The sequence below is a fragment of the Chinchilla lanigera genome, unplaced genomic scaffold (genome assembly GCF_000276665.1).
Source record: "Chinchilla lanigera isolate Chin_1 unplaced genomic scaffold, ChiLan1.0 scaffold00043, whole genome shotgun sequence".
Lineage (NCBI taxonomy): Eukaryota > Metazoa > Chordata > Mammalia > Rodentia > Chinchillidae > Chinchilla > Chinchilla lanigera.
In genome coordinates, this window is record NW_004955444.1 from 12,199,292 (window position 1) to 12,215,154 (window position 15,863).

General features: G+C 39.5%; 1 protein-coding gene across 11 annotated transcripts in view; it reads right to left on the reverse strand.

The window, feature by feature from the left end:
• Cspp1 (centrosome and spindle pole associated protein 1) overlaps nt 1–15,863 on the reverse strand; it is a 105,691-nt gene that overhangs the window by 87,917 nt on the left and 1,911 nt on the right. For 8 of the 11 annotated variants that reach the window (XR_262258.2, XM_013518154.1, XM_013518153.1 and 5 more), the window contains exons 2-3: nt 6,195–6,303; nt 2,774–2,873 (exon numbers count right to left, since the gene is read on the reverse strand). Coding sequence is in view for 10 of the 11 variants with exons in the window: in XM_013518154.1 (XP_013373608.1) it covers nt 2,774–2,873; nt 6,195–6,303 (209 nt within the window). In the remaining variant the exon portion in view is untranslated. Of the gene's footprint in view, nt 1–2,773; nt 2,874–6,194; nt 6,304–14,815; nt 14,834–15,261; nt 15,466–15,863 lie in introns of those variants that run through there. The other 3 variants (XM_005392129.2, XM_005392132.2, XM_005392127.2) reach the window with 3 other exon arrangements.

A 15,863-nucleotide genomic window follows, 5' to 3' on the forward strand; every position in this document is an offset into this window, starting at 1 on the left:
TTATGTATTATTATTACTATAATGCTTAATTATTTACTCACCTCTTAGGTCAAAACACAATTTCAAACTGGCCTTTATCAGACCCATTTTCTGAGTCGTAGATGAAACCACTCAAGAAAAACTCTCCATTGTCAAATTACATTTTTCCCAGAGTCAAAAACGATGTATTTGGCCTAATTTTAAAGTCACAATTATTCAGGAAAACTGAATGCTTTTAAGTTATAAAATTAGTCAAATCATGATATTCTTTAGTAAGATTTAACATACAGCAAAAATGATTAGTTTTAATCAGTAAAAAAATTCCATGAAAATTAAATTCTACATGCCCTGGAGAACTGACCTTATTTTTGAAATGAGAATACCGATGAAGTCATTCAAAACATCTCTGCCACGCACCAAAGTGCAAAGCACTGTGTAACAGTGGAAATACAGCAGCAAGTAAGCTAGCACGACACTGTCACACAACAAAGAGCTGGACAAGTTCCAAACTACTCTTTAAGGGAGAACCAATGCAGAGGAGGACATGGCAGGAAGGGCCAACCCAACCTGGAAGTAATGAAATGGTGAAATTATATGGAAATATGAGGCCACTGAAAGGCTTGCAGCAGAGACTAACATGATCAGATTCATTTTTTGGAAAGGTATCGAAACTAATGCAGAAATGCAGTAGAGGAGGGCTGAACTACAAGACAAAAAGAACAGGAGGCTACTTCAAAAGGATGAGAGACAATGGAGGCCTACATAAAAGAATGCTAGTGGGGTTAGAGAAAAATGAACTTACTTGTGATTTAGGCCTTAGTTTCAACAAAAAGAGTGGAGTCAAGGATGACTAAGTAGAGCACCAGAAAGTTGAAGAAGGATGTAAGTTAATATACACACACTGATTTTGAGCCCACAGCATCCAAGTAGAGATGTCCAGTAGGAAATAAGACACTATATACTGCTACCTGAAGTTTGTTAAAAAAAAAAAAAATTGGGGTCTAAAATCACAACAGAAAGTGGAGTTGGAATACATACTTAGAAATCATGAACACATTAATGGCAAATAAAGCCCTGGGAGTAGAGGCAGTCACACAGGAAATACACAAAGCAAGAAGAGGACCTTTATCAGAGGCCTAATTAACGCCAATGAAATAGAGGGCGTTGTCTTTAAATTACTAAAAAAAAAAATTTTTTTTCTTTGAGACACTGGCTGAATTGGCCAGGTGGGACTCGAACTTTCAGTCCTGTTTTCTGCTAACACTTCCCAAATTGTTAGGATTACAAGTCTCACTACCTTTTAAGACAGAGGTTATTAGACAGAACAGGAAACAAAAAGCTAAAAAATTCAAAAAAAGCTATAACTTGCATTTTTTATATGTATGTTTTGTTTTCTAAGACATGTAGTCGTTTAGGCTGGGCTTGACCTCACCATATAGCCCAGGCTGACCTCAAATTCACAGCAATCCTCCTGCCTCAGCCTCCCAAAAGCTGGGATTACAGACCTGTATACCATGATGCCCTGCTTATAACCTGAGAACTTTAAAGTGATTCTGTCTGACCTTAGTGATCCTAATATTTGAAAGAGTCCACTATCAGAACTTTTAAATGCGTTTTTTATGGTTTTTTGCCCGGTAATCTGGCTCTTAATCTGTATTATGATAATTAAGTTCATATAAGGCCTTCTAAATAAATGAATCTGATACCTGCAAAAAATATTTTTTTAAAAAGGAAGAGGAGAAAGGGAAAAAAAAGAATTGAGATATGTTATGTACATGTACCCATTCTTCACGATGAATGTAATTATTATATACTGTAAACACGTACTAACTGAAATTTAAATTTTTTTAAAATAAACTTTAAAAAATTATCTCAGGATAATCAAATTTTCAATTCATAAACATTTATAAGATAATCCAATTTACTTTATGGTTAAAGAAATTGAGGACCTTAATAATTAAGGAACTTTACCAAAAGACAATACTTTAATTCACTGAAGCTCTGTATTACCTAATAATCAAAACTGAAAGAGACAGCTATATATCTGTGTATTAAAAAGTAGACCATTCACTTTGAGCTGTTTTTCTAGTAAAGAGGACAAAAGCCCACTAATTATTCAAGTCTCTTTGCCTGAATCGCTTTTCATCCAATGGCATACAAAATCAAAACAGGTAACAACCTAGGAATATAACTATGGCCATGAAAAATAGTCTATAGATGAACATGCTTTAAACAAATAAACTCATCACATTTCGCTTATTTTTTGTGAAAAAGTTTCAGCCATCATGAATAATTCACAAAATGTGTAATTATAAAGTATCATACATTTTCTTTTTTAAAAAGTATACTTACCAACAAACCAAAATGTCACTCTCACCCCATACACACACAAAATTCCACTGAAGTTTTTCAATTAACTTTAATTACATTGCACATACTTACTGCTATGATTTCCATAAACTGTAACCAAGGCAATATCATACAAAAACATGTATGATATAGATCTTACTGTCTTCTGTAAGATTTCAGAGAGGAAAATTAGTAAGAGTCCAAAGAAATACTTTTTCTGACAAGACAAACCTCTTTCACAACAGACTACGAAGAACTTCTCAGGATGGGGATATATCTCAGTGGCATAAGCACCGGCTGGGCAAGTGCAAGGTCCTGAGTTCGATTGCCAGTACCAAAAAAAAAAGAATTTCTCAAACCCAGCTTAGCGTATTTTTTCCTTTTTTTCTAAGATTATCTTTAGGAGAACATGTTTGTAATATAGTTCAGTACATTGATGACATACCTAAAGACCCCTTGGTTTGTTGACTGTTTGGTGGTATGTTTTCCTTAGCCATGGAAATTAGCATTTTACTATTTTCAGAAAGCTGCTCTGATGTCTTTCCCTGAAAGACATAATATTTACAAATCAAGGAGAAAAAATCCAACAAAGTATGCAATTCACCTCAAAACTTAAACAGCATGACAAAATTACATGGTACATTCTAGAAAACACTTAGTGTAAGGTTTGAGAAATTAACCAAAGGTATTTAACTACTGTAAGAAATATTCTAATGTGGGACTCAAACCTAGGGTCTAACACATGGCAGGCAAGCACTCTACCCATTGACCTACAACCCCAGTCCTAAATCAGCAAATATTCACTGACTCCCTATTAAATCCCAGGCACTGTGCCAAGCATTGGAAATACCAATCTTAGTTAAAAAAAAAAAAAAAAGTTTTGCCATTACAAAACTTAAAAACTGCTGGGGAGAAGTCCAATAAGAGTACACAATTATATTATACCATATAAAGAGTGACAGGGAAGGGCTATGAAAACAATTTAAAAATAAGGTTGGGGGCCCAAAAAAGCTATGGGAGGGACTACAAAGCCTTGATGAGCAGGTGACTCTGGAATAGAGAAATAAAGATTATTATTCATGTTCCTCAGCATCACCAAAAAAAAAAAAAAAAAAAATTGCCAGGCATGGTGCTGCACCCCTGTAATCCCAGCGCTTAGGAAGCTGAGGGCAGAAGGAACATTGCAAGTTTGAGACCAGCCTGTGCAACAAAGTGAGCTCACAAAGATTTTAAAATATACGTGCTACTTAGTATTAGAGATAACAAACCTATATTTAAACTTATACACTTCACACCATATTAACTCCAAACACTGTACAGCTGGTCCTTAATACTACAGTGATTAAGATCAAAGACTTCAGGGGCTGGGGATTTAGCTCAGCGGCAAAGTGCATTCCTGGCAAGCGCAAGGTCGTGAGTTCGGTTCCCGGTACCGGAGAAAAACCAAAAAAAAAAAAAAAAAGATCAAAGACTTCAGAGGCCAAGCATGGTGGCACATGCCTATAATCTCAGGACTCAGGAGGCTGAGGCAGAAGGATCACTGTGAGTTTGAGGTCAGCCTGGGCTACCTAAGTGAGTTCAAGGCCAGCTTGCACTACACAGTGAAACGCTGTCTCAAAAAAAAAACAGCAAAGATTTCAGAGTTCAATGAAGGTTACAATCCCAAATCTACCACTGATGAGCCTCACTTTTTTTTTTTTTTTTTTTTGTCTTTTTGAGACAGGGTCTCGCTATGCAGTTCAGGCTGGCCTTGAGCTCATTTTGTAACCCAGGCTGGTCTCGAACTCACAATGATCCTATTCCACAGCCTCCGGAGTGCTGGGATTACAGGCAAGCGCCACTACGCCCGGCAGCCTCACTTTTTTTGAGGTATAAAACAATATTCCCCCCCTCATGCATGTCATGAACAAATGCAATGATATAGACAAAGCCCTTGGAATAGCCCCTTGTTAGGATTATTTTACGAAGGATTATTGTGGAAAAAAGGCAACCTAGTAGGGTGGCTCAGAAAACAAGCACTGGAATCAAGATCCCAAGGATCAAAGCCTGTTTCCACCAACTAGATCGCCTTAGTCTTGTTACTGTACTTACCTCCTCATCTCTCAGTTCAGTCATTGGAAAATTCGCAGCACTTAGCTCACAGATTACTATGAAATAGAACCCTCAAGACTGTGTCAAATAAAAAAAAAAAAAAGACTATGTCTTATCCATAGCTAGCACTCAATAAACAATACTATGTAAGTAAAATTAGTTTTTTGTGTGTGTTTTTTGAGACAGGGTCTCACTATGTAGTTCAGGCTGGCCCTGAAATCACCGTGTAGCCCAGGCTGGCCTCAAACTTGTGGCAATCCTCCTGCTGGAGCTCCCCAAGTGCTTGGATTACAGGTGTGTGCCACTAGAACAAATGCTAAACTACATGAGACATGGACAACAGGTGAGCCAGAAATGACTCGGGCAAACTAATACATATGGTTACTCTTGTAACTATATATACACGTATGGCACAGACTAATCTAAACGTTGTACCTCGGGGCTGGGGATTTAGCTCAGCGGCAAAAGCGCCTGCCTGGCAAGCGCAAGGTCGTGAGTTCGGTTCCTGGTACCGGAGAAAAACCAAAAAAATAAAAAATAAAAATAGGGGCTGGGGATTTAGCTCAGCGGCAAAAGCGCCTGCCTGGCAAGCGCGAGGTTGTGAGTTCGGTTCCCGGTACCCGAGAAAAACAAAAACAAAAACAAACAAAAATAAATAAATAAATAAACGTTGTACCTCATTACATACACATGAGTGATTATGCAATGTATGTCTAGATTAGTACCATATTCTCAGCAGTTGCCAAGCGGATGAATCCCTTTCATCAAAATGAGAAAAAACAAACTTCCCAGACAATGCTTTCAGAAGCAATCATATTAATGAATTTATAGTCTGAAAAGCAAACAGTACAAAATATACTATCTTAACTCACAAATGTAGATTTCAAGAACACTTTTTTAAATAATAAAATAAATAAAATCTATCAAACAGAATATGTAAACTTGCTTTTACTTGTTTTGTTTTTTTCTGGAAGTTCTTTGTACAAGAACTGGTTTCCTAAACATCTCAGGGATGTTGGGCATAGTGGTGCACATCTGTAATCCAGCACCCAGGAGGCTGAGGCAGGAGGATCAAGGCCAGCCTGGGCTACAAAATGAGTTCAAGGCTAGCCTGAACTGCATAGTGAAACCCTCTCTCAAAAAGACCAAAAAACAAACAAACAAACAAACAAGCAAAAAAAAACAAAAAACAAAAAACAAAAACATATCTTGTGGATCACCTGATCATTCATTAAAACTCCAATGAGAGAAAGGAAATATTGTGAGACATAAGAAAAACTGTATTTTCAGCCAGGTGTGGTGATGCACTCAGAAAGCTGAGGCAGGAGGATCACTATGAGTTCAAAGCCAGCCTAGGCCACATAGTGAGTTCAAGGTCTGCCTGAACTACAGAACAAGACCCTGCCTAAAGAAAAAGAAAGAAGACAGAAAAACTATTCTCAATCACCAAAGTCTTGTCTGGAGTCAAGTTAAAATCAGAATGACAGCACAGCCAAATTAAAGCATGAAATAGAAGATTCTCTCTTACATAAGATGTTTTGCATTTACACAGAAAGTTTTTTAATGCCAGGTGTGGTGGCGCACACCTGTAATCCCAGTCCTCAGGAGACTGAGGCAGAAGGATAGTTGCAAATTCGAGACTGGCCTGGGCTACAAAGTGAGTTCAAGGCCAGCCTGGACTGCAGAGTGAGACCCCGTCTCAAAAAGACAAAACAAAACAAAAAAAAGAAAAGAAAGTTTTTTAAAAATATATTACAACAAATTATTAACTTTACCTTCATTTCCATGTAAGGTGGGTCATGTTTGAGTTCTGCTTTATCTTTGGCCAATTTGGCTTTACGCTCTTCAATAAACTTATCCAAATCATCATCCATCTTGAAGCTTCTAGGGGGGAAAAAACTTCTTAGGTAAGCACAAATATTGCAGGAACTGTAGCCTAAATATTAACATAAAGGTTTAGCCCAAATTTAGTATTCAATTTTACTTAGCAAATTGAGAGTTTCAGAATTAAACTTCATCAGAAATATGCCTGCCTGACTCCTCTCTCAACTCCCCAGAAAAGCCTACGACACACTTTAAAGAAATTTTCTAAAAACTTTAATCCTTGAGTCAAAGCATTTTTTCAAAGAGAGCTTGATTATTCAAAAATAATTTCTAATTTACAGAAGGATTGTACAAATAATACCAAGAACACCCATGTACTATTTACTAATTCCCTGTTGGGAAGATGTTGCTCCACTTGCTTTATTTTTGCCTGTGCCCACAAGGTCATTATATCACATACTTTTAATAAAATTATTCAGAGAGTGAATTACAGGTTCACAGCCCTCTACCCTGAACTCTCCAGCGTGCCTTTCTTAAGAATGGGGTGAGAATGCAGCTCAGGGAGAAGGGCTTCCTTAGCAGCATGGGGCCTGTGTTAGATCCTCAGCACCCCCTAGGGATCTAGAAGTAGAATCACGTTATTTTCTTACACAACCTCAACATAATTATCAACTTCAGAAACACTTTTTTTTTAAATCTAATCTACTGTCCACATTCCAGTTTTGTCAACTGACCCAATCATGGCTTGTATGGCACATTTTTCTGCCTCTCTCCAGCGCACAATCCAGTGTAATTATTGCATTTTACTGTTCTATGTCTCTTTGGCCTTTGATCTGGAACATCTCCAAAACCTTCCTTCGTCTCCTATGACATGAATAGTCTTTTAACACAAACCATCCACTATCTAAATAGAACAGTCCTCATCTGAGGTTTGCTTGATGTTTCCTAACAACTAAATTCAGGGTAAACATTCTCAGCACGAATACTACTACACTTAGCTGTGTCATTCTCAAGGTGTCACCAGCAGAGACGTATCTGGTTGCCCTGCACTAGTGAAGTATTTATTGATCACCCAGTCAAGATGCTGTCTGATTTCTTCTGAATCCTTCTTACAAAAAGCAGTCTGGCCAGGGATGGTGGGGCACACCTGTAATCCCAGCACTCGGGAGGCTAAGGCAGGAGGATCACTGCAAATTCGAGACCAGCCTGGGCTACAAAGTGAGCTCAAGGCCAGCCTGAACAGCACAGCAAGACCCTGTCTCAAAAAGAAAAAAAAAGCAGTCTGCTTGGGGATTTTTTTAGACTATGTAAATACCCTACTTCCAATCCACATGTACTCTGACATTTAGATTTGTGACTCCCTTTTTAGGTTTTTGTTCGTTTCATTTTGTTCTATTTTTCCTTTTGAGACAGAGTCTCAGTCCAGGTCAGGCCAGCCATAAACTAGCTATGTAGCCCAGTCTGGCCTCAAACTCTCGGTCCTGCCTCAGCCTCCCAAAGGCTAGTATTACAACCATGTGCTACCACACCCAGCTCTACACTGGCACCTTTTAGTTGGTCAAACCTGATTCTGTATGGCTGCAAAATGCTAGTTTTCTAATTCCACCAATCTGTACTTAGCACCTTCATTCTACCAGTCAGCACTTTCATCCTATTGTAAACAACAGTCCTTCCCTTCACCCCCTTTATTGGTTTATTATCAGTGTGGAATTTCTTTTGTTAATGAGCCCTGGAATTTTTAAATTCATAAACTGCTGTTTTAACTGAGAAATAATTTATATACTAAAAAATTCATTCATTTTAGTGAGCGGCTACAATGAGTTTTAGTAAATTCAAAGTTGTTCAAGTGTCACCACAATCCTATTTTATATTTCCATCATCCCAAGTAGTTCCCTCATACCCACTACAGCCATTCCTCACTCCCTCCCCAACTTGGGAAACCAAGCTCTCCACAGCTTTGTCTAATCTGCTAATTCCCTAGAAATAGATAAATAATATGTTGTTTTATCTGGCTTCTTCCACTGTTTCTGAGATTTACATTTGCAGTCATCTGTCACTAAGCAGACATCTATGTAGACAACTATAAGTAGTTCGTTTGCTTCTTACTGCTAAGTTGTACTCCATCACATGAAAATGCCGTATCTTATGTATTCATCTGTTATTAGACATTTGATTTTTTTTGATATTAGCTATGTATAAATAATGTTATTATGAACACTCATATACAGGTTTTTGTGTGAACATGTTTTCAATTCTCTTTGACTTATATCTAGCAAAATTGCTGGATCACATAAACTTTATGTTTAATACATTGAGGATGTTCCTCAAAGTATACCTGCTGTATCATTTCATATTCCAATCATCAGTGTACAAGGGTTACAATTTCTATACAACTTCACTGAAGCTTGCTATTTTCGTTCTGTTTTATCTTGGCTATTCTAATGGATATGTATTAGTATCTCTATGTGGTTTTTGTTTTGTTTCTTATGATATTGGAGACTGGACCCAGGGCCTTTGCACTGAGCTGTATTAGCAGCCCATTTTATTTTTTAAAACAAGGTCTTGTTAAATTGCTAGAATGCCCAGGCTGAGCTCAAATGGGCAATAACACTGCCTCACCATCCCAGAGTATAGGGATTACGTGTATGCACCACCATACCCAGCTCTATGTGGTTTTAATTTGCATTTCCCTGATGACTATGCTGTTAAGGATGCTTTCATGTGCTTATTTACCACTCATACACTCATACATATAGTCACTGGCTTACTGTCTATTCAAATATTCTGCCCATTTTAATAATCATATTGTTTCCTTCTTACTGAACTGCAAAATTTCTTGATATTTACTTTATACAATCCACTATCAAATGTTTTTAAATATTTTCTCCCAGGCTGTGGTTTGTAGGTTTTCTTAATGATACTATCTTAACAAGTAAAAGTATTTAATTTTTATTAAGCCAAATTTATGAATTTTTTATCAGTTTTAACCAATTTATTGTTTGAGCTTTTTGTATCACATCAAAAACAATCTTTGCCTAACCCAGTACATTCTTCTGTTTTCTCTCAGATCTTTTAAAAATTTTCCATCTCAATTTAAGCCGATGAGCCATTTAAGGTTAATTTTCAGGGTTTGGAAGGTAAAAGTCGGGTTCAATTTTTTTTCAGTATATGAATGTAACATTCAAGCACTGTGTGTGTGTGTGTGTGTGTGTGTGTGTGTGTATGCAGTACTGGGGATAGGGCCCAGGGTTGCCCTACACCACTGAGCTACACTCCTAGGCCTTTTCATTTTGAGACAGGGTCTCAAACTGTCCAGGCTGGTCTCGAACTCTTGACCCTCCCACCTCAGCCTCCAGAGTAGCTAGAAACAGGCGTGGCACAAACCTATAATCCCATCTCTCTGGGATGCTACAGCAGAAGGATAAAAAGTTTGAGTCAAACCTGGGCAATGTAGCAGCTTAGTGAGACTCTGCCTCAAAATAAAACATTTTTTAAAAGGTCTGGGGATGTAGGTCCTGGGCTCAATCCCCAGTACCACCACCACCACCACCAGAGGATAAAAAAACCTCCTGAGTAGCTGGGATCACAGGCTTGCACCACCACATCACTCGCTCTGGCACCATTTTGGGTGTAGGGGTTTTTTGTTTGTCTGTTTGTTTTGTTTTTTGAGACAAGGTCTCACATGTAGTTTAGGCTTTTAGTCTCAAACTCAATGATCCTCCTTGCCTCAACCTCCAAAGTGCCGGGATTACAGGCATGTGTCACCCACCTAGCCAACACCATTTAAAAATGAAACAAAAGGAAAAAAAAAAAAAAAAAACTACTCTCCTCACTGAAACTAGAATTTTTCTAAAACTGCTTTCTGAAAACCTCATCAAATTAATGACCAACTAGATATGTGACAAGAAGGACCCACTAGTCACTAATTTGTTAAGGCTTAGAAACAAAATGCGCATGGAATCCTGCATGAAAATAAGTCAAAACAAACTGGCTAGTTTGGAAGGGCTTGGTTTATATATGTTAAGCTGAAGCTAGTAAGATGTGCTTATGGAAATTTCCAGCAGATGGTTAGAAGCTTCAAGATTCAAATTCAAGGAAGTGACCACAGCAGAGGTGTTTACTTAAGAGCTAACTACATTAAACATAATAGCCAGGCTCTAGTAAGAGAGCACAAGCAATGACCCAGAACTAAATACTGGGCAATGTTTACTTGCAGAGGTGACAAAATAACTGAAGACGGGAAAAAAATACATAGAAGGAATAATTAAAAGAAGGGTATAAAAAATTTTGGTCAATTTAATTAGTGGAGTAAAAGAGAGAAGAAATACAAAACACTGATAAATAATTTCAAATGCAAAAAATTTAAAGAAAAAAAGCATCCAGTGAATTTAACATTTGGGAAACAATGAGAATTTGTAAAACTGTGGAAACATATGCTTTACCTAAAGCAGTATGCTGAACTGGGTGTAACGGCACAGGCCTATAATCCCAGCTACTTGGGGCTCAGGCAGGAAGATCACAACTTCTAGACCGGTCTGCAAAACTTAGCAAGACCCTGTCTCAAAAAATAGAAAATTAAAAAGGCTGGGATAGCTCAGTGGTAGAGCACAGCTGGGTTCGAGCTCTAGTATCATAAAGAAAAAAAATTGAAACTGTTATCAATAAAGCAATACATAATGTAAATTTCATGTCATTACCACTTCCAAAAAGAATATTAATTTTAAAGTATAGCTTTACCAACTATATACCAAACCAACAAAAGTTAATATATTCCAGTCACTGTTAGTTTGCTAATTGTCACAAAAGACTTTTCCTAGTAAATATTCAAAATAGCTCAACAGCAAATAAGTTTTCAGGTAGAAAAATATCACTGTTTAAAATTCTAATATTCCTAAAGATGTGATAGAAATAAAAGTGATGAGAAAATGCACATATTTTTGCCATAGAACTTAAGCAGAAATGCTTCTAACTTGTGGTGGTGATGCTCTTGCCTCTACCATTTGAGATCTGGCATTACAGGCATGCGCTACCCCACTAGGCTATATGATTGAACATCTTAATAAATTTTATTGATAGCATGAGGTTACACCTGTAGAGAAACACAAGTTATTCCTATCAGCTGGGAGAAGGAATGTTCAGTACTTTATGGCTTAGAGGTACCAGTCTGGGGCCGGTTAGGAACCAGGTTGCAAAACGGGAGGCAAGCTGCCAGGTGTATTTACAGCTGCTTCCCATCACACACAGTACCACCTGAGGTCCATTTCCTGTCAGATGAGCAAGGCCAGTAGATTCTCATAGGAGCACAAACCCTAGTACAAACTGCACATGCACTGGATCTAAACTGTCCCCTCCTTATGATAATCTAATACCTGATGATCTGAGGTGGAGCTGAGGTAGTGATACTAGCCCTGAGGAGAGGCTACAAATACACATTAACATTAGTAGAGGTTTGATTGCACAGAGATATAATAAATCAACTGCTCCCAGACTAATATTGAAATCTTATCAGTAAGTGACAAGTGACAAGCTGCACATAGTGGGCAGGCTTTTAGTTACAATCCAACACTTATTTCAGTCTGCACATGGCCCACTCATTATTTTATTTACCTGATCCTGCATTATGGTGAAGTGTATGATTATTTTATTATATATTACAATATAATAATACAAATAAAGTACACGATAAATGTAATGTGTATAAGTCATCTTGAAACTATCCCAAAGCCCTTGTCCATGGAAAAACTGTCTTTCACAAAAGCAGTCCCCAATGCCAAAAGTTAGGGACTGCTGGTTTAGATAATGTTCATGTTTTATCTATGTTTGGACATGAAGTGTCTGTTACTATCTGGATCATCACAGATACTGGGTGCTCTTATTTTGATACTGGCACTCTATAGAATTGTTTATCTTCAACAGAAGGACACAAAGTCACTCTGAATGCCAGGCAAATTCCTAACAACACAATGCCTAGACAATAAAACAGGCCAATTTCTAGCTGTCATGGACACTTTTGCTCACCTTTAAAGGCACATGACAACTTATACAAAACTATTTCAGCTATAAAATTATTCACAAATTACTTAGTGAATAAAAGAGACTGGGTTGATGGGTAGCGTCTATGTACGAAACACAGTAAGACTGTTCATAACTTGAGGATTAAATTGCCAAGAAAATCAGCTGAAAGAAACCTCAATGGGGCTATCTTCCAGACACTCTACAAAGTATCACACACAACTTTTTGCAGAACATTATTAACAGGTATTTTTCTCAAGTTTTTTGTTTCTGTTTTTGAGACAGGGTCTCATTGTATAGTGCAGGCTGGCCTCGCTTAGGTAACTCCTTTATGTAACCCAGGCTGTTCTTAGACTCATGGTGATCCTCCTGCCTCAGCCTTCTGAGTGCTGAGAATACAGGCATACGCCACCACATCAGACTTGCCAAGTATTATCAACAGGTATTTACATAGTATGTAAAGAGTTTTCAGTTTTACTGAAAGATCTGGAATTTTGAAACCTATTTCCATCACTGATTCAATGTGATTGATGTGTCAGGCACATTTCTTCTCTATGTCTAAAATTCCTCATCTATAAAATGCTACCTGTTATGGTTTGTGTCTAGATGTCCCCCCAAAGCCATACGCAGTCATGGGGTGGACTTCTAGAGTTTATGACTGATTCATGGTCCAATGCTGGGACGATGGGTGTGAGTGCTGCACCACCCTAGGGTGGGTAGCTTGCATACAATATAAGAGAGGGAGGCTTGCTTGCTGCCATTCCTCCCTTTTGCTCTTGCTGCTTTAGCTACTTTCTGCCATCATGAATGGTTGCCCTATGCCATGTGCCACTCCTCCTTGGAGCCAGCTGAGTATGGACTGAAACCTCCACAAACCGAGCAAAATAAACCTTTCCTTCCTTAATTCTGGGCGTCAGGTATTTTGTCTCAGCCAACAGAAAAGCAACTAAGAAACTATCTGCTCCAGAGTTGTTATAAAAAAAAAATAAAGCCGGTAGTGGTGGCGCATGCCTGTAATCCCAGCACTTGGGAGGCTGAAGCAGAAGGATCGTTGCAAGTTCAAGACCAGCCTGGGCTCAAGGTGAGCTCAAGGCCAGCCTGAACTGCATAGAGAGACCCTGTCTCAAAAAGATAGATAGATACATAAATAAATTAATAATAAAATGCATTAATATGTATGGCACAGAATCTGACACTTAGAAATCACTAAATTATTTATTTTATTAATTACTGCTGTATTTCCATAATCATTGTGTATATAAACATTCACTTTTCAAAAGGAAAGCCTCCTCCAGCTGATGGTGTCTAGTTCAGTGTGGAACACCTGCTTGGCATACTGAGGCTACTGGTTCAGTCCCCAGGACTTATAAAAAAAAAAAAAAAAGAAGGCAAGCTTCCGAACACAACACCTCTAGATCATAAGTTTAGGCCAAAAAATAATAGTAAGTTTAGGTTATTAGTGCTTATTATATGAATAGAAATATAAGAACATAATTTATCCATTCTGCTAAGATTAGGCAAATCCAAAACACAAAAGGACCCAGAAAATTAGTATAGCCAATTCCTTCCCTCAATTTCATAAATCACAAGGAAGAGGAAAATGTTGCTCCTAGTCTTCTCCCCCTGCAAGTATAGAGCGTCAATTTGCTTCGTGTTATGGAAGCAAGAGAAACAGAAAATACTCCCCTCCTGAAGCAAGACTGCACTACATGCTAGGAGGATCAGATGAGTAAAACATGATCCTTATCGCCGGTTTGGATACATTTAATGCCCCATGCCACTGGGACTCACAGTACAGCCAGAGGAGGGTTTACAGGTTGAATATGAGATACCCGATCCAGTGGCGATATTAAGAAAACAATTGAAATACATCTGAAACTCAATAAAACCCAAGCTCAACATAAAGATAGCAGTATTTAATCGTTCAGGTGTAACAACGCTGCTTGGGAGAAAAGATACCAGAATAAAAGAGAACCAAAACCAGATTTTTTTGGAAGTGATAACACCTAGGTTGGGGTGGGAGAAGAGCCCGTGAAAGAGTTCTACAAGGGGGCGGGAGGGTGACCAGAAAAATGTTTCTCACTTATCCATCTGGAGGTCTTCCCACCAAATTAAAGGTTCTTAATCTTTTTCTCCTGGCATACACATGAGCAAATCACCTCCCAAGAGTACACCTAAAGTTTGACAAATCCAAATACCAAGAAGCAAATACAGAACCACCTATGTTACTGGGGGAAAGAGAAGTTAGAGGGCGAAGGAGAATACAAGGAAAGAATGAAAAACTATACTAAAACCATCTTGAAGTCTTCTAGTAGCTAATAATACATCACTAATGGTGACTAAGGGCAGCAGCATATATTAGATAGCTTCTGGGTTATGCAAAATTGCCCAAGCATTTGTTCAAGGACCTCTACCTTTCAGGAAAGAAGAACACAATGTATGTCGGGATGATGTTAAAAACAGAGCCTGAAGTTTGTTTAAGTTTGTAATAGTTAGAGCTATAGATCTGAACACATTATTTCCAGAAAAACTATCTGGGAAACACCATGCTTTGAATTACCTTCTCTAAACCCACCAGCACCCTGCCTTGGTCCAGGAAACCAGCAAAGTTCCTCTTGCAGAGCATTCCAGCAGATACTACACTGAACCACCAAAAAATCAGAGAATAAGGAAAAAAGAAAGCATCCTGCAGGTTTCCGAGGGGTTCTTTTTGCTTGTCCACATGACAAGCTATTCTTTCGTATAAAATAGAGCCTCAGGACGCTTTTAGGCCCGTGCATTTTACAGTGTTTGAAAACTTGATGGTTCACTTTAGCATCCAGTCTTCCCCCAAATCTGGTTGTTTTTTAATCCTGTAATCTTGAGAACCAGACTCTCTCAGAAAGATGTGTCCCATGGCTAATATTTAATAAAAACTGGATTAAGCAGTTCTAAAGAAGACGTTCAAGTGCCAGGGGCCAGTTAACCACCGAGGGCAGGGAGGGGAGGGCTCACAGCAGCACCGACCTCACGGGCGTTAAGGTGAAGATTTGCATTTGCAAAGCAAAGCGCCAGGAGCACTGCCAGGGCTCACAAGTACGCCAGCGTTAGACATTAACCATTCCGGAGCAGGAGGACAGAGCTGGGGGAGGCTTAGCTAGCAGATGCGGCCCGGCCTCCGGAGCAGGGCGCTGGGAGGGGCTGACTCTGGAAAGCGTCAGCGCGTTGTCAGGCAACCGGTTCTCAACACCACCCGCCGGCCCGGGAGTCCAGACCAGGTAACCAGGGCACCGACTGCAGCCGGCAGGTGCAACCCCCACCCGGGCGGAGGAAGCGCGGCCTCTGCAACCCAGGCACCAGCCCCCAACAGCTGCCGGCAGCGCGCAACCCGGACGCCGCAACTCGGGCATCGCGCCGGCCCCGCGCCGGGGAACCCCGCCCCCGAGCCCCGCAGCCGCCGCCCGGAGAGGCGGCCTCCACGCCCCCAACCTCAGCCTCCGGGACCTCCCTCGTCCTGCCCGGCGGGCTCCAGACCCCACCCGCAAGCCCCAACTCCAGCGTCTGCAACTCCGGGCCCCGCCGGCCCCGTCGCACGCGAGCTCAGCCCCAGGTGCCCGGGCCGCCGCCCG